We start from the raw sequence: 20,466 nt of genomic DNA, 5'->3' as shown, positions 1-20,466 counted from the left end.
TGCAGAGTCAAATGACGGGTCAAACGCCCCCTTTCATGAGGACGCGCACAGAGCCTGAAGCCGAAACCCTCGTTCAACATAAGAGGTTGATAACTTCCTTCGTGATACCGGTTAGCTCTGAGCGAGGGTTTGTGTTATGTTGAACCAGAATAAAAAAGAGAGCCGGGCTCTGTTGAGTTTGTTTCGTAGTATCTGATGTGTGCGAGTGTGTCATTGCTTTGATTCTACAAACGACCCCAAATCAAATGCCCTAATAAAACGTTAGTTTCTGTTATGAAGGTTCACTTTTCACTTTTTATTTTGAAGTTTTAACTTATCACTGACATGTAGGCCTACTCTTACTGTCGAAATGCCATTCATCAGTAGCTATAGATATCTTACCGGAATTATCATAATATTGCTATCCTATTCTGATGCCACAACATAACGAGCAAGCCACTGCCAGCAACGTTTAGACGGTGCGGCGCCTCTATTCGTGTCATTGCGGTAACTAAATGCTATGCAACTCAGAAGCAAGAGAAGGATCACGTAATGAAAAAGAAAATACGATAACAGTGTCAGGGGGCTGTTTACCTTTTTGCGGCCCCTATGCAAGATGCTGTTTGGGGGCCACATTAGTTTATCTTTTGTTTTATTCTGTCCTTGTCTGTTTGCTCTCATGGAGGCTATTTTTAATGGAAGGAAGCCTGTAAAGGGAGTGGGAGGGGTTGATAGTATTACTTTTGTGTGAAGCCAGAGGCCTGTTTCAGGAAGCAAGGTTGATAAACTCGGAGTTCAACTCTGCACTCTGAGTTGACCAACTCTGGGATGGGCAACTCTTGGTTATCGGTTTCAGGACAGAGGCCTGTTTCAATAAGTGGGTTTTGAGGCGACTCATAGTTGCTTCGCTCTGAGTTAGTGGAAACTCTGGGTAACATAGGCCGTGGGTCTAACCTGCTGAATAGGTGGTTTGACCTGAGTTTGTTTTCACTTTACGCTGCAGCTCCGACTGAAGAAAGAGTGTCACTGTGAAGAAAGAGTGTCAACTGTCACAACGCGTCCCTGTACAGTTTGAAGCAAAATCACTCCATAGAAATCTCCATCGGGATGTTTTTATCATTTCCTAATGATTTTACGTTTGATCGATCATTTATCTGATCAGTAGCCTAGTTCTCAGCCCTTGTGTCATTCATATAGGCGGCCACCTTACACAGCGTGAACTTGCTCTACATTCAGATTAAAAAACCTATTTGTATTATCATTCTCTTTTTTATAAACAGGAGTTTTTTAACGTCTGTGCCACTGAACAGATGTCTGTCAGGTTGAAATGTGATTTTGCGGCTGCACGCGATCGTTACTGTTCACTTGTGTGATCCCAAAGTCACAGACAAGCCTCATTAAATAGCCTAAAATTAATATAGAAATTATATAATAATTTAAACTGTGATCACTTGAGGAAAATGGATTTGGTAAAAGATCAATCAGGCTCTACAATGGAAACTGTCACCTTATGCTGGGCTTACACTAGAGGACTTTTAAAAGACTTTGAAAAGACTGAAGACTGAAACCCTCTTACATCTAAAGACAATCAACTCACACCTGAAGACAACTTGTCATTAGTTTTCAGTCACAGAGTGAGATTTTGAAAAGACAGGGGTCTCATATTGCAAGACTACAACTAGATTCCTTTTGAGATTAATATAATTTCCGCAAACGCGATTGTGATTATTTAATTAAAAACAAGTTAATTCAATATTCCGAGCGGGGGACTTCCTTTAGTTATTTGACCAGCTTTATTTGCTGATCTCATACCACAATAACTTTAACTCCTAACCCTGTATTTGACGGTAGAGTGTTCAGGCTGTCAGCCTGGTTCTCCACCGAGGCTTCTATGAAAAAGTATCCGAAATAAGTGCCTCACCAGGCGGACACAGGTCGCGACTAATGCCGCTCCTCCTGTGTCGTGCTTGGTGCATGCGAGAGTGTGACAGTGTTTACGTCATTTCGCTTGAGCCAACCCCCTAAGACTAGCGATAATATCAAACATGTTTGATAATGTCGGAACGTCAAGACGGGAAGAAGACTGGCTGAAATCGGGTCGGAAGACCACCATACACCAAACGACTGAGATTACGTGCGCGCGCCACAACTCCAGCACGACTGCAGTGATTTCAGTCCGACATTGGAAGATTGTCTGCGACTGTCAAATCGCGTGAAAAGTCGTGTAGTGTAAGCCCAGCATAACTTAATGTCTGACAATAATGTCTTTCACATTTAAAAGAAGCGACAGTATTATAACTTGCCTACATATTATACAGCGATTATAAAACACTGTCAGCAATGCTGTGCTAAATAGCTAAATACTTTTGCTGCTTCTGATATGCGTAATTTTTTAAAATAGACTATTGCTTCTAGTACTTGAGCCAACCCCTCAACCTTAACACTTAAGCTTCACATTTAGGGTTAGGAGTTAGAGTTATTGGGGGACGAGATCAGCAAATAAAGCTGGTCAAATAACTAAAGGAAGTCCCCCGCTCGGAATATTGAATTAACTTTTTTTTAAATTAAATAATCACAATCACGTTTGGTTTTTAACATTGTCATGCATGACATTTAGCTTACGTGATAAGGACATATAGTTGTTTATATTTACTTAAAACCCAGTCCACTTTACCTACTAAAGAAATAATTTTTATTTGACGGAAATCACTTTAATCCCCGGTGGATTGGAAATAATATTAATCTCCAAAAGGAATCTATTTGTAGTCTTGCAATATGAGACCCTCTGTCTTTTCAAAATCTCATTCTGTGACTGAACACTCAGAGAACTAATGACTAATTGTCTTCATGTGTGAGTTGATTGTCTTAAGATGTTAGAGGGTGTCAGTTTTCAGTCTTTTCAAAGTCTATTAAAAGTCCTCTAGTGTAAGCCCAGCATTAGGCGACAGTTTTCATTAAAGCCTGATTGATTTATAACCAAATCCATGTTCCTCATCCTTTAGATTATTAAATAATTTCTATATTGATATTAGGCTATATTTAACGAGGCTCGTCTGTGAGTTTGGGATCACACTAGTGAACAGTAACGATTGCTTGCAGCCGCAGAATTACATTTCAACCTTACAGAAATCTGATCAGTGGAACAGACGTTAAAAAACTCCAGCGTAGTGCGGCCACTAGCCAAATAAAAAAATAGATACAATTATCTCGTAATCACAAGAAAATATCTGGTGATTATGAGATCAGGATCACTTAATTACAAGAACACTGGAAAGGTGTCACAGCCCCTGCTTTGCTCAGGACGTTTTTTTTTTCGTTGGATGAGGTTGCAGCCCATAGTCTGCCTCTCTACCATAGAAAAGATGCATCGTGTGAGTTTTATTTACGTTTTTCTTATGGGTCATTAATCCCAGAAGTTGTCAATATCTTTCAAACTTTCCTGCGATCTTTCACTGACCGTGTGGTTCTACTGAGCAAAGCAGTGGCTGTAGCACCTTTCCTTTTTTCTCGTAATTTCAAGTTGGTAATTTTCGATGGCCTAAGGATGTTATCTTGATTGCTGATTGCAGTTACACATTTTCCTTGCACAGAATGATGCATATTCATTTGACGCTGACTTGCAATAATTATAATATTGCAGTAATCTGATCATTGGTCTCATGATAGCCACCTGACTTAACTGACTAGTGCCCAAATTAAAACCAGATTCAGCTAATTAAGCGGCCAAAAAACTGTACCAACAATGTCATTCAAAAGACTTCAGAAAACCAATCTTTTTCCCCCCAAAAAAATCTGCTGGGCTCCACGGCTAAAATCCTTCAGTAGGTCCTTAGGAAGCCTCATGCAAAATATGGTTATCTTATCCACCCGGTAAAGGTAAGTCTGAGCAAGCGCATTAGGCCACTTGACTATAACAGGTAGGGGTGGTGAAAAAAATCAATTCATGTAAAAAACACAATTTGTGCGATTTTAAATCCATTCATAATTTGCCAAAATTGATAAAAGAAAAGGCTTAAAATTATTAAAAGATTTAAAATTATTAAAATAGACTTAAATGAAGATAAATAAGACATTGACTTTAATTTGATTGTAATGCCATAATTTGCCACAACGCCACAGAGTGGACTGGAGTAAGTCCTGAAATCCTCTTTTAAACTGATCCAGAAGTTGATTTTGAATCGTTTTGAATTGAAAAATCGATTTTGAATAGAATCGTGTCACCAGGAATCAAATCAAATTGTGGGATTCCAAAACATTCACTGCCCTAATAACAGGCTAAACAACAAACGTCAGGGACAAATAAAGGTTATGTTGCCCCTGATATCGTTCCATCTCTAACTATTCATATTGACATTCAACAAATGAATGCAGTTAAACCGTTAAATGAAAAAGACTGACTATTGAATAGAAATGAAAATCGAGCGGAATAACGAAGGCGGACAGTGCCAGGCTATAGATCTCAGGACCATATGAAACATGTCTCTGTGTTTGAACTGATATGAAAAAAGATAAGATTAACTGAGAGGTTTCTCAGTTCAGTATTTATTTTAATTTTAGTTCTGCTTGGGTCCACCAAGCCTGACAAAAGAACCTTGTAAACTGCTAGACACTCTTTGCGAGCCACTTGTTTGCTTCAGCTTTTGTATTCGGTCGGTGGATGGTGTATACTTTGCACCAAAAGATATACGTATACTTTTATAATAGGTCCATGCATACATACAAGATTCTTACTGAAAATGAAAAGTATTATTTGCACATTGTGAATCAAATGTGTTTGTCTCTGTATAGATGCCTGCTGCTGGTCCATGGGTGTAAGCAGACTGGATGTATTTTACAGAAGGCTGCTCCTCACCAAACTCTTCATTGGGGGATGGGGGAAGCCTGAAGACCTCAAGAGGTACGGAAAACGGAACACAGTGAGAAATATCAGGATTGCATGTCATAGGGCCGTCCCCTGAAAGATGATGATTCAAATCAGAGAGTACTGATAAACTGCGCTGACCAACTGGCAGGCAATTTCTTTGCACTTTGTGCAATGACAATAAAGAGACATGTTAATCTAGTGGAGCAACATGTCTCTCCGGCGCAGAGAAGTTAACAAGTATAAGTATTGACAAGTGAATTAAAGCCTTAATTAATGACAGTCTGCCTTCTGTGTCCCTCTCCATGGCCCACACCCCGCATTTCCTTATTTAATCTGCTCACAAAACCTTTGCTCTGCGCTCCATATAAGTAGACCTATATTGATTTGAATTGTGATATTAAATAAAGCCCATCATTTTAGACGTAACACGCTGTGATGTCGCTGTGTTCCATGTGCTCCTTAGGACGACACACACCAAGCATCAACACACTCAAGCTTTTTAAACGCGATATCAGTATTGATTTCCAGTCCTAAAAATCAATTTATTTTTTATTTTAAAAAATATAGGGGAGAACGGGGTAATCTGAGCCACTTTTTACATTTGCTCCCCTCTAAGGGAGCTAAAATGATTTATCACTCAAATTTACACATTTCCCATTAATTCAGGATGTTTCCTAGAAATGGGCATTAGCAGAATTTTTTCAAGACAAAGGGCAGTGAAAATATGGTTGTTTTAAAAAAAGTTGTCATGTGGCTCACTTTACCCCAGCTGTGGGGTAAACTGATCCACTTACCTTTTCCACTCTGAAACTACCATAACAACACATATGTAACAGTAAGAATCCTGAAAGCTAGCCACACATTCCAGAACTAATGTCGGACTAGTAAAAGAATGATGGGGTTTGGTCAATTAAGCAAAGCAAATTTTCTAAACATTTGAAAGTAACTCTGAACAAAATCAAATACAACATATTATAATTCAAAAGGTTTTAATAAGATTCAAATGAAAGATAGAACCAGTTAGATTAGAACACAGTCTGGGGGTCAGAACACAGGACCCTTAGAACCAGCTTGTGTCTGGGGGTCAAAGCATAGGAAAATCAGAACCAGCGAGAACAGCCTTGGACTCAGAACACAGGTGAAGACCCAACTGGATTATAACATCAGCCTGTCATACTCTTCAACTAGGCCTACTCTACATTCCAGCCCTGAAGGTTACAGGGAAAGATGAGAAGGTGCTCTTTCCGTGTGGTTGCCCCAGGTTGTCTTCCTGGTGTATTTTCTTGGCATGATGGCTTTTCTACAATGTGTATGACATTAAAATAAAACATATGTTATGTAATATTACATTAAAATATGTTTAAGACTAAACTTAACTTGTGCCTCATGGTGGGGGAAAGTGAGACAGTGGCTTACTTTCCCCCGCAGCATTTGGCTCACTTTCCCCCACCACCACAATTTGAGAAAAAACTACCTCTCTTAGCATTTCAGGCTAATCTTCAGTTATCAGCATCACATGGAAAAAAATTATTCAAAAGAATTTTGATATGACCTTCGATGACGAAACGGTAGCGCTTTGAATATTTGTTGATTAACTAACTTGTACTTCCTTGTACGTAAATATTCATAGATCCAAAACTATACATCGTATCAAGTCCAAATTGTAGACATATGTTGATGCAACCCTTAGTGGCGTTCAAAAAAAGAATCGGAAAGTTTTGCCATAAGGGGGCGCCATAAACGGGAAAAGTTGTTCTCCTGTAACTAGCCGCTTAAAACTCAAGTGAGATTATCATGGGGCATACCTGAGTCTATATAAAAAAATATGGCCAAGAAATAGTAATGTGGGCGGGACTTATTAATAAAATTAGATTTTTTTTTTCCATCAAAGAGTTTTGGCGCAAATGCTAATCTCAGCTAGCATGTCCATTGACATTACATTGTGTAGTTAGCTCCGGCCGCCATTTTGTCAAGGCTGACAATTTGCTTTTGCTCATAACTCGCCAACCAAACATCGCACATTAAAAAACTTGACATCCACTTGTTCTGTGAATTGAGCTGCATCATTCCACCGTGGCAGTTTCGCGAAATTCATCCATAAGGGGGCGCCAAAAGCACACTAAATATATATCAGCTTGTAAACATCAATACCTATACAACTCCCAAAGGAATTTTCTTCAAACTCAAGGGAAACCATCAAGGGGCATACTCGAGTCTATATAAAAAATATGGCCAAGAAATATTAATGTGGGCGGGACTTATTCAGAAAAGGAAAAAAAAATTTTTTTACAGTGGAGAGAAGGACAGCCTCTCCAATTTTTTACAGTGGAGAGGTTGACGATCTCTTTTTGCTCATTACTCCCCAACCGAACAAACCCACAGTCAAAAACTTTATATCCACAGATTCACTGGAGTCAGCTGCATCTTTTGGCATAGGCCACGCCCAATTGCCTATAGAACAATTTTTCGTAAAATTGCAAAAACTGAAAAACTGACTTTTCGCTACTCCTCCCACAATTTGTGCACAATTGACACCAAACTTTGCACAGAACATCTACCGACCCACCCGGAAAAAAATAATTCAAAAGAATTTTGATACGACCTTCGATGACGAAACGGTAGCGCTTTGAATATTTGAAAATTAGCTAACTTGTACTACCTTGTTCGTAAATATTCATAAATCCAAAACTGTACATCATATCGAATCCAAATTTTAGACGTACGTTGGTGCTATCCTTATTAGCGTTCATAAAAAAAAATGGAAAATGTCGCCATAAGGGGGCGCCAAAAACACAAAGTATATATCTCCTCATCCACTATAGCCTATTTCTATGCTATTTCTTTGCTTTTTGGTCTATAACTCTAGTGTTGTTTTTGTCAACAAAATGTATGACTAAATATCGTCGTCAACTAACCTTTATCATGTGACAGTGACGAGACGAGACGCAACGTAAATGGTGGTCATGTGACGAAGACTATAGTCAAATATATAATGCAATATTGCTGACGAATAAAAACGGGACTAAATGTGGTTTACGAAAACAAAAACTCTGCTAAAATATCTCTTCATTTTTCTTCGTTGACAAAACGAGAGGACACGAAAAGTTATAAGGTTATTTTGTCTCGCCATTATTATCATTTTCAATATTCCTGTTTCCTGAATGTCGGACAGAGCGTTAAGGCTGCGGCTTCAAATTAAAAGCATTTCACTGGCTTCACACGAGCATTTAACTGGACAAACATGAGTTGGCTTTTATTTTGAAATAACATGAAGGTAGCAGGCGACGTGACTTCCTCAATCCATCAATCAAGGCATAATAAGATGCAGCTGCGGTGAGTTAACTTAAACGACTACTTAAGAAACAAAGTTAAGTCTGGCACACAAAAAAGGGAGTGATCACAATGAACAGCCGGCCGGGGTTCGGGAGAAAAAGAAGAAATGATATTTGGACACACTTTCTCTACAGCGAAGTGCAAAAGAAAACCGAGTGTGTTGTGGAAACAGCTGGGGAGAAATGCGGCCACAAATCATCAGGAAAAAACACAACGAATCTCAAGAGGCATCTCAAGGCATTCCATCATGATATCGAGGTAAGTCAAGACATTAACTTAACGTTACTTTATTTTTTTGAAAACTCATGGCAACACATGAGGCTATGTTTAATGTGTCACGTTTTAAGTTTAGCTTTAGCTTTAGACGGTAGCCACTGGAGCTGAAAATGATTAACAAACTGTGTGTGTATTGGTTTAAAGTGCTTTAGTTTGTGACGCACTTTCATCTAAATAAATAAATAGAGTTTTATGAGATGAACCACATGGGATCTAGCCCTGATTCACGCTAATGCTTTCCTTCCCTGTGTGTGTGTATGAAATATGCGCTTGTGTGCGAGTCTGTCTTTGTGTGTGTGTGTATAAAAGTGTGTGGGCGTTTCCCTCTGTGAATGTGCATGTGTCTATGCATGTGTGGTGGTGGGGAGGGGGTGGGCGTCACTCAGAGGTTGATTTAGTAAGGTCAAAATCATAACAAGGATTTATACTTATTAAATATGATCAGAGGCTGCATCTGTCCTGAGTGACATTGTATCTATTCCTGTGCTAGATTCCAGAGAGAGCACCAGGGAAGCAAGTCCCGCCCAAGAAGTTGGACAAGCCAACTAGTGCTGTGGATTTCTTTCTCTCAAAGAGGTACAACGACAACTCCCCAGAACAATGTACCAGAGAGGAGGCAATAGCGCAGTGGATAGGCCGCACTGGACTCCCAGCACGAATTGTCGAAGATGAGGAGTTCATTGCCATGATGGCAAAAATGGACAAAAAGTTCAAACTGCCAAAAAGACAAAACTTTAAACTTGATTGACAAAATGTACAAAGAAGAGAAAGTAAAGCTCAAACAAAACCTGGCCACAGCACGTAGAATAACTACAGGGTTGGATATTTGGACTAAAAAGGGGCTTACAGCATCCTTCCTGGGAGTCAGTGCCTGTTACTTCAACCCTGAGAACAACCAGGCTGAACATAAACTCCTGAACCTGAAAGAGATGGTTCACCCTCACACCGCAGAGTCTATTAGTACACTTTTGGAGGAGTCATTGGAAGAATGGGGGATTCCCAGAGAGAAAATCCTCACAACGATTACTGACAATGGCAGCAATATGGTCGCTTCATTCCACACACATGCAGACGTTTCCATAACTTCTGAAGATGACTCGGAGGCGGATGATGAGCATCAGGAAGGGGAGGATAACAGGTCAGTCTGTGTATGGAACTATGCTATGAATTCATTCAACATTTATGTAACTGGTCGTCATTTTTTTTTTAATAAAAAATAATTCCATAGAAAGTTACAAGATTTAAAAGTATGCTATTAATTTAATATTCATGAAACTGGTCATGATTTAATTCCATGTACATAAAAACTAAATGAGCTCATAGGAAGTTAACAACTACAACTATTTAATTTGGTTCAACAATGTAAGGTCTAAAATGGTTGAATATTTACTTTTTTTTTTTTTTTATATTTCCATGTAGATACGACTACGGAGCCATAAAGAGGACCCCATGCGTGGTTCACGCCCTACAGCTTGTAGTGAACATGTTTCAGAAGGAACCCCCAATCCAAAGGCTGTTGGAGAAAGTGAGGCACTTCGTGAGCAAGTTTAGGAAGTCATCTGTCGCCACAGAGCGGCTGCTGCAGAAGTGTGCTCTGGTTCTGGTAAAAGACTGTCCCACCAGGTGGTCAAGTTGCTTTGCTATGATGTCGCGCTGTCTTGAAGTCAAAGAGCACCTCACAGCTGTGGCTGAGTCCATGGGCTGGGACAGCTTGCCAAGTGAGTGGCAGAAGATCGGGATGCTGAGAGACCTTCTTCTGCCGTTTGCAGAGCATACTAAGATGCTTGAAAGTGACACTCAATCACTTTCCCTTGTTGTCCCAGCACTCCTGGATCTCAAAAACCATCTGTCGGAGTTCTCGATTGCACATGGAAGAACCTACAAAGATGCAGCTACTCTGGCTCAGAAGATGCGGTTCAGCATGGATAGGCGCTTTAGTGTGTTTCTTGACATAACAGCTGACAACTTCTCACCACTTTCTGCAGCAGCATGCTTTCTAGACCCTTGTGTAGCTGAAACCCTTCAGGAAATTGAAGTACAGGATCTTGTCAGAAAGGCAGAAGACTACATTGCCTATCTTGTGCCACAAAGAGTGCAAGTACGAGAAGAGCAGTTGACCGATGATGAGCAAGTCGCAAATAATGAGGGTACAGAGGCTCCACAGTCAACCCCTGCAAAACGGCCTAGATTTAGGTTCTTCAGTGCCAATCGTCCAGCGAGGCCCAAGACAATAAACATTAGACAGGAGATTTTAAAACATAAAGAGAAGCTGTCCGAGTTCCACCAGACTGAGGAATCTGGCATTGAGTATTGGTTAACCCAGTGTTTTGCCACTGCGTTTCCAACACTGAAACCTCTGGCCTTGGACCTCCTGTCGATGCCAGCCTCTCAGGCATTTACAGAGAGGGTATTCAGCGTGACTGGCTACCTCTCTTGTGGCCGAAGAAACAGGGCTAGGACAATTTTAGAAAAGAGTGCGTTCCTTAAAGTCAACAAGCCTAAGCATGTCTAAACACACACACACACACACACACACACACACACACACACACACACACACACACACACACACACACTCTCTCTCTTTTTGATTTTCCCTTAATTTAATATTATTGCTTGCTGTGTTTTTTCTTATTGCTTGCTGTGTTTTTATTGGTTTGATTGCTGTGGTTTTATTTGTTTGATCCAAATCTAAAATATACTGAAATTATCAGACTAGTAGCTCTGTTACATAAACAGCTGTGACAACCAGTCTTAAAATAACACATCCAGAAGTTTACAGTTGTTGCTTAGTATTTGCTTCAGTAGTTGGTTTAATTCAGTACTATCTGTTGGTTATTTTCCGTCAACAAATTCTACTGTATGCAGTCTGTGGTTCCAATCATGGTTCAAACCATTTGTAGTGTTATATCTTGTAATACAAAATCTGACATTTTTACATGTTTGGTAGCTCAAATAAATATGTTGTGAATTCAAATCAGAGCGTCTTCTGTGTCTGGAATTGCATGTATTCTTGAGTCTATAAGGTAAACATAATATGATAAGATAACCTTGTTGGACTTGAAATGGGTGACTTAAAGAACATTTTGGTTTTGTCTGTACTAAAAAAAGACTAAAATTCAAATGTCATTGACTAAAACTAGACTTAAACATCATCAGTTTTTTGTTGACTAAGACTAGACGAAAATAGTTACAGATAATATTGACTAAGAGAAGACAAAAATGCTCAAGACATTTAGTCGACAGAAACTTGACTAGACTTAAAGAGTTTAAACGCGACTAAGACTAATAAAAACTAAAATTAAAGTTTGACAAAAAGACTAGACTAAAACTAAAATTAAAACAGGCCGCCAAAAACAACACTATATAACTCCCAAACCGAACATCCCACATTCAAAAACTTTTACATCCCCGGATTCTGTGAAGTGAGCTGCCGGCGGCACGGTCTGCGACGCCCGGGTCCGAGTTGCGCCGGAAGGCTTGGCCCCCTCATAACTGCTTGGAGTTCTAGTTATTATTATTTTAATAATAGTATAGCAGAGAAGGGCCCAACCGATTTAATCGGTCGATTATAGCACATCTCCAAAAAATCTGCTATCGGCAAAATGGCCGATTTTTTGCCTATATATATATATATATATATATATATACGGTATATATATATATATACCGTACTTTCCGTACTATATGCCGCACTGGACAATAAGCCGCAGGTGTTATAATGTTTAATTACCATATGTAAGAGTTCGTGCACAGAGGGGATTGTCGGGAAAGAGATGGCTGCTTGAGAAAGCTCCCACATTTCAACAAACAAGTTGCATATTTGCATAACGTACGTAAGTGTTACCATTTTGTGCAATAGTAGCTATTAGGGATGGGCACGAGTGTTTTCGCTACTCGTGTGATCGCTTGCATTCCTCGAGGATCAATCGATTCCTCGTTAAACTTTTTTCTATTTTTAGGACGCAACGCATCTGTCTACAGAACAACGGTTGACCGCAATAAAGCGCTCAATGCTTATGTCAAACAGTCACAGTTGCCATATGATATTAAGGATTTATTTTCCACCAGTTTAAAACACATTTTCCTAACTGAAAGTAATTAAATAAGCGGGCCACAATTTAAACCGATCGAGTAGGTCTGCGGTGGAGAGAGAAAAAAGAGAGAGAAAAAAAGCATGGGCTGTAGTTGGCTAACATTCAAAATAGACATTTAAAATAAGAAGGGCAGCAAATACAATAAAATTATTGTCCTACAATTTAAACACATAGATAGGCTAAATAACTCACCAAAGCAGTAGAAGTAGTAGGCTAGTATATCCAACCGCGTAATGCTCACTCCTGTACGTGACTAATTACCGCGACTAATTCCACGTTAACGGAACGTTACACCGTCGGCTTTTGAATCTCAATCCTATATTCCATAATAAAGGCTTCTTAAATGTCGTTTGCTCGAATGTGCCCGAAGTCAGCCTGGCTTCTTTACGTGACTTTCCAAGTTTTCCAGCACCGCATTCAGCTCCGCGGTGCTGTGGAGACCACACACTGGCTGCGCTGCACGGAGGTGGCAGTTATTTGCGGTTTCTGTTTGACACAACGCTTAGTTTATTTAACTTGGATCAAAATATTTAATTTTGTTAAACTTTATATCCGTTTTGTGCCGTTTTGTACACGTATATAACATTTTAAAATAGGGGCGGCCGGCCTAAAGGCTACAAACACTAAAAAAAACAAAAACGATTTTCCTCATCCACCAATCGAGATCATTTGAAACGAGGAGTACTCGAGTACTCGATTACTAACGCCCATCCCCAGTAGCTACAGAATATATACTGTGCTGTGTAATAACAGGGTCGAAAAACGGGGAAAAAGTCGCGGCTTGTAGGCCGAAAAGTACGGTATATATATATATATATATATATATATTTTTTTTTTAATTCAAGCAATCATGTTGAGTGAAATGCATTGCTGCCCCGTAGGTAGCCTAAATGAATAGCATTAAAGTTATAGCCTATTAACAGCAGCAGCAGGTGTGTTGTAATAAATTGGATTAATTTACACTTGACAGTTCCCCCTGACACCAATAGCACCATTGGTCATCTCTTGACTGTTGATAGTAACTGACATAATTTATATAGTGCTTTATTTGAGGTCATTCAAAGACACTTTACATCATACATATAGAAAATCATACTTATAGAAAAAGAAAACTAAATACAGACAAATTAAAGATAAGGTTTGGAGTGGAGTCAGGTGTCATTATGCTTTCTTAAAGAGTTGACTTTTGAATTAGTTTATTTAGTCTGAGATGCTGATGTTTGGAGGGAGGGAGTTCCAGAGGGTTGGGTGCAGTTAAATAAAATGCTTAATGTCTGAGTTTAAAAATGTGTCATGTCACTTTAGACATATTTGTAACACTTTATCTTTTTTAGATAATGCATATTTCAGTTTATAAAAAGTTCCTGTACACCTTTCGACAGTAACAAGTTTTTATATATAGTTAAAGCCACTACGAGTAACATGGCACGTTGGCGTCCCCTTTGGACAAAAGCGGTAGTATTTTTACGACGCCCGCTGTCGCAAAGCGCGTGCCAGGCGCGTGAGTGTGAACTGAGAAGGGAGCAATATAGTGCATGTCCGTGTGTTGAAAGTGTGAGGACTCTTTTCGGCTCCGTGAGAGTGGTTTTGACACTGCATCAACTAATGCCAGTCAATGCCACACACACCTGATTGCAATGAGTTGAGCAGTGTCACCTAACTACTCTCTCTCACGGAGCTGAAAGATTACGTGTCCGACCGTGTCCGACTCCTCACAGAAAGCGAATGAACGATAGACGGCAGTTAGTATGGATCACGATGAGGTAATGTGTTTATGTTGTTGTAAATAATTACTATTTCAGATAATGGTTATCTGATGATGGTGAAGCAAAGCAAACTTTGTGTTAGTACCAACCGCTCATTCATTTAGGAGTAAACACTGCAGTCTAGTTTCGCTCTCGTGAAATTGTATACACGTTGCTTGGCAACGCCCTCGTCCCCGTAGCCTATATCACTCTCCCTTTTAGCTTTTCTTCATTGCATTCTCTTTTTTTTCTTTGATGGTTCAGCCCCGTTATCAGTCATTATGACGACAAATAACTGTATCAAACAAGGCTCCCGCTCCCCTTCCCTCACCTGGAGGGATAGGCTTCTCAATTCACGTTGCAGCGCTACACTGAAATCTGCGACCAATACGGATATGTGACCATAGAGCATGTACGAGCGAACCGAAAATCGGACTGGGTGTGCGACCAAACCAAAAGGAGTAATAAAAACTATTTAAAAACGTCTTTCTTTGCACTGATGGTCTCGCTTGCTGTTAAAGGTAATTTATGATTATCAGAGGAAACATGAGGCTGTTTAAAAGATATTTAAATGTTACTCGTAGCCGCTTTAAGGGTTAAAAAAAGTAAATTTTTTCAATACATATTTTGGGGATTTAAAAAAAAATAATAGGCCGATTTAATCGTTATCGTAATTTTTCTCTGAAAATAATCGGCATCCGCCGCATCGGAACTCAAAAATCCATATTGGTCGGGCCCTAGTGCAGAGAGACAGATGAAATGGGGCAGAGAGGGAATGAAATGCAGCGAACCCTGGTCTGCTGTGAGGCCTGAGCCTCTAGGATACTGACTATTGAAGTTATATTCATTTTGTTTCTAAGAATACTTAAGATTCACTGTGTCCGACTCCTTATACATTGCTGTTCCTTGTATTCACTGACAATAAGGCATACCTGTTGCAGTGTTTCCCCCAGGAAATGACTTAGTCAAGGTGGTCACTGCCCAGTGGTACAGGAGGTGCGGCGCACAGTGGCGCGGCGAAAATTTTGGGGGTATTTTGCTCAAAGACGCCAATGCGCACTAAAGAAATAGGCAACTGTTTATTCGAATACAAAAATACAACAGACACTGAGCTTACAGTTGTGCATTTTTGTTTGCTATGTGCAGGTACAAATGTTGTGCAAACATGCAGACAGTACAAAGCGAAATTAAAGAAAACTTCTACTATTTTGGTGCAATACTATGCAGACACACTAAATACAAATAATGGACCATACACTTAACATGTGTATGCACATCAAAGTGCAAATTCTACTTTTTAGAATTCCTTTTTGGATGGTGGGCTGTGCGATTATTGTGGACAATAGGCCTACTGTGATGCGATAGCCTATAATTCATTAATGGTTATTATTAGCCTACTTTCTTGATTTCTTTTTAAATACAGAGGTTATTGGTCCTCTTGGAACATGTAGCTCCCAATTTAAAACATAAAAATAAAGCAGCATTGAAAATTCAGAAAATAAATCTTGTTGGCCTACACTAGCATGCTGTTTTACAAATAACTCAATAGTTGAAATCACAAATACAATGTGTTTTCCCCTTAAAATGACTTAATGCATTTCAAAGACAGTAACAATGTGGCACTTCTGTAAACTTACTGAAACTTGCCTGGGCCATCACTCTCAGGCAGGCATTCATCAGGCTTGCTGCACTGTCTAAGCTGATAGATAGGTTGTGTTGCCACAGTGATGTGGAGTCTTAAACTGTTCTAGCTTTGCACAGCTCTTCTTTCTGTTCAGCTAAATATCCCCATAGAACAGCGCTGAGTTTTTTTTCGCCACTAGTTCAGTGTGGGCTTGCTTCTACTCGTTGACTCTCCCGCGTACATGCCGTAGTCACGAGGGGCGCGGCACGGTCGCACGCGCAGAGCCGCGGAGCTGCAGACAGAGCAGCTGATAAAGAAAGGCTTTGAGACACATGCGCACATTTATTTACTGCAAATCGCGGCCTTTCGCGCAGTTATGACCATGCACAAGCGCACATCGCGCTTGCTAGTACATTAATTGTACAGCACTAAAAATTTTATTTTATTTTTTTGGCGGTCGGTAGTCAAGGCGGGGGGCTGGCCTTGCTAAGGCGGCCGCCTTAGCCATATAGCACTGGGGGAAACACTGCTTGTTGTGCATGCATATGCACCTCATCATATCTTCAGAGACACAAAAGCACACTAATGCATTTTAATTTTCACTGTGTCCTGTCCAGTTAGTGCAAGAGTGAATTGCATTTGTTATTTTGATGTTATGGCAGCTGCAGAAGTGTTTGATAATTTGCCAAAACCCCCCCAAAAATAGGAAAGGAAGTTTTCAATAAAATAGTTTTGACCCAATTTGTCCGTGAAATTATCAATATTGTGCTGTTATGTATGACAAGGCAACTTGTATGTGGAATATCACAATATATCGTGATATCACAATATATCGTGATATATCACAATACGCAATATATTGGTGTAGCGTTTACAAGTCGTTCTGATTAATTTCGCTATTAGAAATTATCTGAAGATTAATAATACCTTAATAATGTATCAAAGTTAAAAGTTTTGGGGCACCAGCGATCCACTTAGGAAAGCAAATATAGCAAGTTTGTCTTGTTTTATCAATGGTTTATTCTCAAATGTTGATTAGTTTAATGTTCAGTTAAATAAATCAATATTAATAAATCCTAGTCACAATGATAATTTCAATAAAATAATGTAATCAAATAATTACTATTATAAATTTGGTATTGTGACCATAACACTGAAGGCTAAAGAATGATTGACTTTCCCAATAATATCCACACAAATAAATCACAAAACACTTCTGTTTACAATATAAGAAAGTTTATTTTAACATCAATGAAACTTAAGGTAACATCCGTTTTATACAAGCATAAAGAAAAATACACTTAACAAACTTAATAAAAGGAGCGTCTAGAACAATGCTATATATCCATACGCCAGTATCTCTATGTATGTGTGTAGGTGTGTGAGTGAGTGAGTGAGTGAGTGAGTGGGTGTGTGTGTTTGTGGGTGTGTGTAGAAGAAGTAGGAAAAGAAGGGGGGGGGGTTTCCACGTGACTTATGACCCGAAGGGGAATCAAAACGCCCAGGGGAGCTAGTGAGGCTATCAGTAAGACTAGGCGTGTGAGGTAGGCCTTTACCAAAGGGAAAGGGAGGGGTGAAAAGCCCACACGGCTAGTGGGGGTTAGAATAGGTTATCCTGTGCCGACTGTTTTCTCGATTAATCGATTGTTGATCGATTGGTGTTTTGGTCCGTAAAATGTCAGAGAATGGTGAAGGGTGTTGATAAATTTTCCTGAGCCCATGTTGACGTCCTTAAATGTGTTGTTGTGTCCAAAACACATAGATGTTTCAGTTTACTGTCATAATAGGATTAAAGAAACCAGAAAATATTCACATTTGAGAAGCTGAAATCAGAGAATTTGGAAATGTTTTATTAAAAAAAATGACCTGAAACGATTGAGTAATTAATTAATTAATCGTTGCAGATCTACTCCTGACTGTTAGGCCCCACCCCACCCCCCCTTTTATTTTATTTTATTTTATTTTATTTTATTTTATTTTATTTTATTTTATTTTATTTTATTTTATTTTATTTTATTTTATTTTATTTTATTTTATTTTATTTTATTTTATTTTATTTTATTTTTGTGTGCTAATTGTTTTATTCGTACATGTTATTGTATTTTAAATATTATTATTATTATGATGATGATGATGATGTTTATTACAGCTTGATAATCCCTTCCTGTAATGTTTGTGAAAAAAGAAAAATCAGAAATATGGCATTTGTTTTGACTCGTCAAGTTTACATGTCTATGTATGCACTGTGCCATATTTTCAATAAAAATATTGAAAAAAAAAAAGAATAGGTTATCCTACCTTCAACCGAGCACTCAAAATGGTGCCTAACTCAGAACAAAAGGGACAAAAAAGGGGGAAGGTAAAAAAATGCGGGAGGATTCAAAATCTTCCCGCAACCTTTGAATTAGAACTATCACCGATCCTTACTCAACTCTATCTGTTTAAGATTACGTAAAGGGGATCTTACGTGTGTAGGAGAGGGGGAGAAGGAAAGCCACGCTTGAGCGCGGGGAAAGAGAAAAGGTTGAGGTTTACAAAGCAAATCATCACATTGCACCACTCGCGGAGCGGGTTAAACCAAGCAAAGCTTTACCAGTTCTCCGTTGTTGGGAGTAAACAGAGGGGAATAACACAAAGCCAATCAAATAACAACACAAGCTCAAAAATAAAACAGTATTGGTCAACACTTTAAAAAGTAGGGGAGAGTGGCCTAAGTTGTAACACTTTTTACTCAAAGTGACTTGAAAGTGAGGCCTTGACAGTAAAGTCTCCAACTCAAATATGTACATATATTTCAGGTTGTTGTGCCTCCCTGGCAATAAAAACTTTGGATCTGGAATAAACTGTTGAAGAAATATAGCTTTTGGAAAAAAAGTTGTCTTGTGGCACAACTTGCCCCCGGTGTGGTGTAAGTTGTGCCGTTGGAGAGAATACAATGGGGTAAATTGTGCCATTGATATATATATCATAAACTGTAATGCAAGACAAATCCATTAGACAATCACTTTATTTAAGGTTTATTTAAAGTAAATAAATTAAATATTTTACAAAGATTGAAGGACAATTTTCTTAAACAAGGCCTAGCAGATCTAATGGTTCTATTTCGTTCCTACTGACCGCCAGAGGCGGTGCTTACAGCACTGGATGTTCCATCGTGCGCATGCGCAGGTCGAGATCTTTATACCAACAAAGTCACCTGTGACACCTGGGTGACCCCGGGAATGTCTATATATTCCGGAAGTCACCAGAGGTTCTGTTCCTTCTATCTTCTCGCGGACTAGCAGGTCGCACACATTGTTGTGTGATAATATACCATTAGCTTGTCGCAAGTAGCTCGTACCTAAGGGTTGGTGCTTCGATTTGACTTCGACCACCAAGGGCTGCGACTTGCAATTCGTTCGACTTGGCTGCGGCCGGTCAGGGGGTGATTAAAGTGTGAAGGCTACGCGTAGCCCGGCTACCGCGGAAGCTAATATCACCTTTCCACCTTGCTTTGATTAGATCAGGCGGCGGCTGGGTTCACAGTCGCCGTGTTATTCTTTTGTTCGCACCGTTGCTTGTGTGTTTTTCACTAAGCCCGGTTGCTAATTGTATGCTCGAATGTATTGTCTTTCTAGCATTGTTGCACTGTTGATCGGGTGCTAAGTTCGCCTAGACCGGTTGCTTACTTTGATTTAATCGACAGCGAGTGGCTTGGGGTCCAAGCCGCCGCCACAGTATTCTGTAGCATTGTCGCACTGTGGCTCGGGTGCTGAGTTCGCCTAGAGCGGTTGCATAGGCTACTAATTTGCTCGTCAAGTGGGCGGCTTCGGGTCAGAAGTCGCTTTCACTGTTGTATTGAGCTGTGTCCCACCAGTCGTGGGCTCTCACCTAAGCGTTGCGTTGCATAGCTTACTTTATTGCTTGCCAGTGGATGAGCCGTGCCACACACTATGTGTATAGCCTACACTGTATGCTGCGCCGGTGGGCGAATTAGTTTCCTAAATCGCCTTCACCGTGTTATTTTAGCCGTGTCACACTGTTGCGCGTGTGTATAGGCTGCTGTAGTGTGTCGCCAGTTGGCAGCTTAGTTCACACCGCTGTATTTTTATAGCCGTGTCGCACCGTTGCACGGTAGCTCACGCCTTAGCCTGACTGCATAGGCTACTTAATTTGCTCGCCAGTGGACGCCGTTGCCGTCACTGTGTTATTAAGGCGCATTATTGCTTGGGTGTGCTCTCGCCTAAGGCTCAATTGCCTATAGCCTTCGTTGATTTGCTCTCCAGTGGGCGGCTGGGGTTACCAAGAGCCGCTGACACTGCCAGGGGACTACAGATAGAGAATAGCATTTTGGCTAATTCTAGCTATTTTTAACCCATGTATGATCATGTGGTTTATTGATTTGCACTGTCCCCTTCTTAAGTAAACTGAATTCAATTGAACTGTGTTATTTAGGGGGTCGTGGGTGCGCTCTCGTAAAGCTCGATTGCTTAGCCTACTGTAACTTGCTCGCCAGTGGGCGGCATAGTTTTACACCGCCACTGTATTATTCTAGCGGTGTCGCACCGT

At 39.9% G+C, this 20,466-nt stretch overlaps 2 protein-coding genes across 3 annotated transcripts in view; both read left to right on the top strand.

The window, feature by feature from the left end:
- Window positions 1-20,466, top strand: part of abhd18 (abhydrolase domain containing 18) — a 110,471-nt gene that overhangs the window by 1,507 nt on the left and 88,498 nt on the right. The window contains exon 2 of one of the 2 annotated variants that reach the window (XM_080035120.1): window positions 4,768-4,876. In XM_080035120.1, coding sequence (XP_079891246.1) covers window positions 4,785-4,876 — 92 coding nt within the window. In that variant the 5' untranslated portion in view covers window positions 4,768-4,784. Of the gene's footprint in view, window positions 1-4,767; window positions 4,877-20,466 lie in introns of those variants that run through there. The other variant, XM_080035121.1, reaches the window with a different exon arrangement.
- Window positions 7,792-11,375, top strand: LOC307256220 (uncharacterized protein). The gene is made up of 3 exons (XM_080035119.1): window positions 7,792-8,434; window positions 8,943-9,590; window positions 9,872-11,375. The coding sequence occupies exons 2-3, from the start codon at window positions 9,205-9,207 to the stop codon at window positions 10,962-10,964; spliced, it is 1,479 nt and encodes a 492-aa protein (XP_079891245.1). The 5' UTR covers window positions 7,792-8,434; window positions 8,943-9,204; the 3' UTR covers window positions 10,965-11,375.

This window comes from Ammodytes marinus, assembly GCF_949987685.1.
Source record: "Ammodytes marinus genome assembly, chromosome: 10".
Taxonomy (NCBI): Eukaryota; Metazoa; Chordata; class Actinopteri; order Uranoscopiformes; family Ammodytidae; genus Ammodytes; species Ammodytes marinus.
This window is presented reverse-complemented; position numbering and strand designations above follow the sequence as displayed.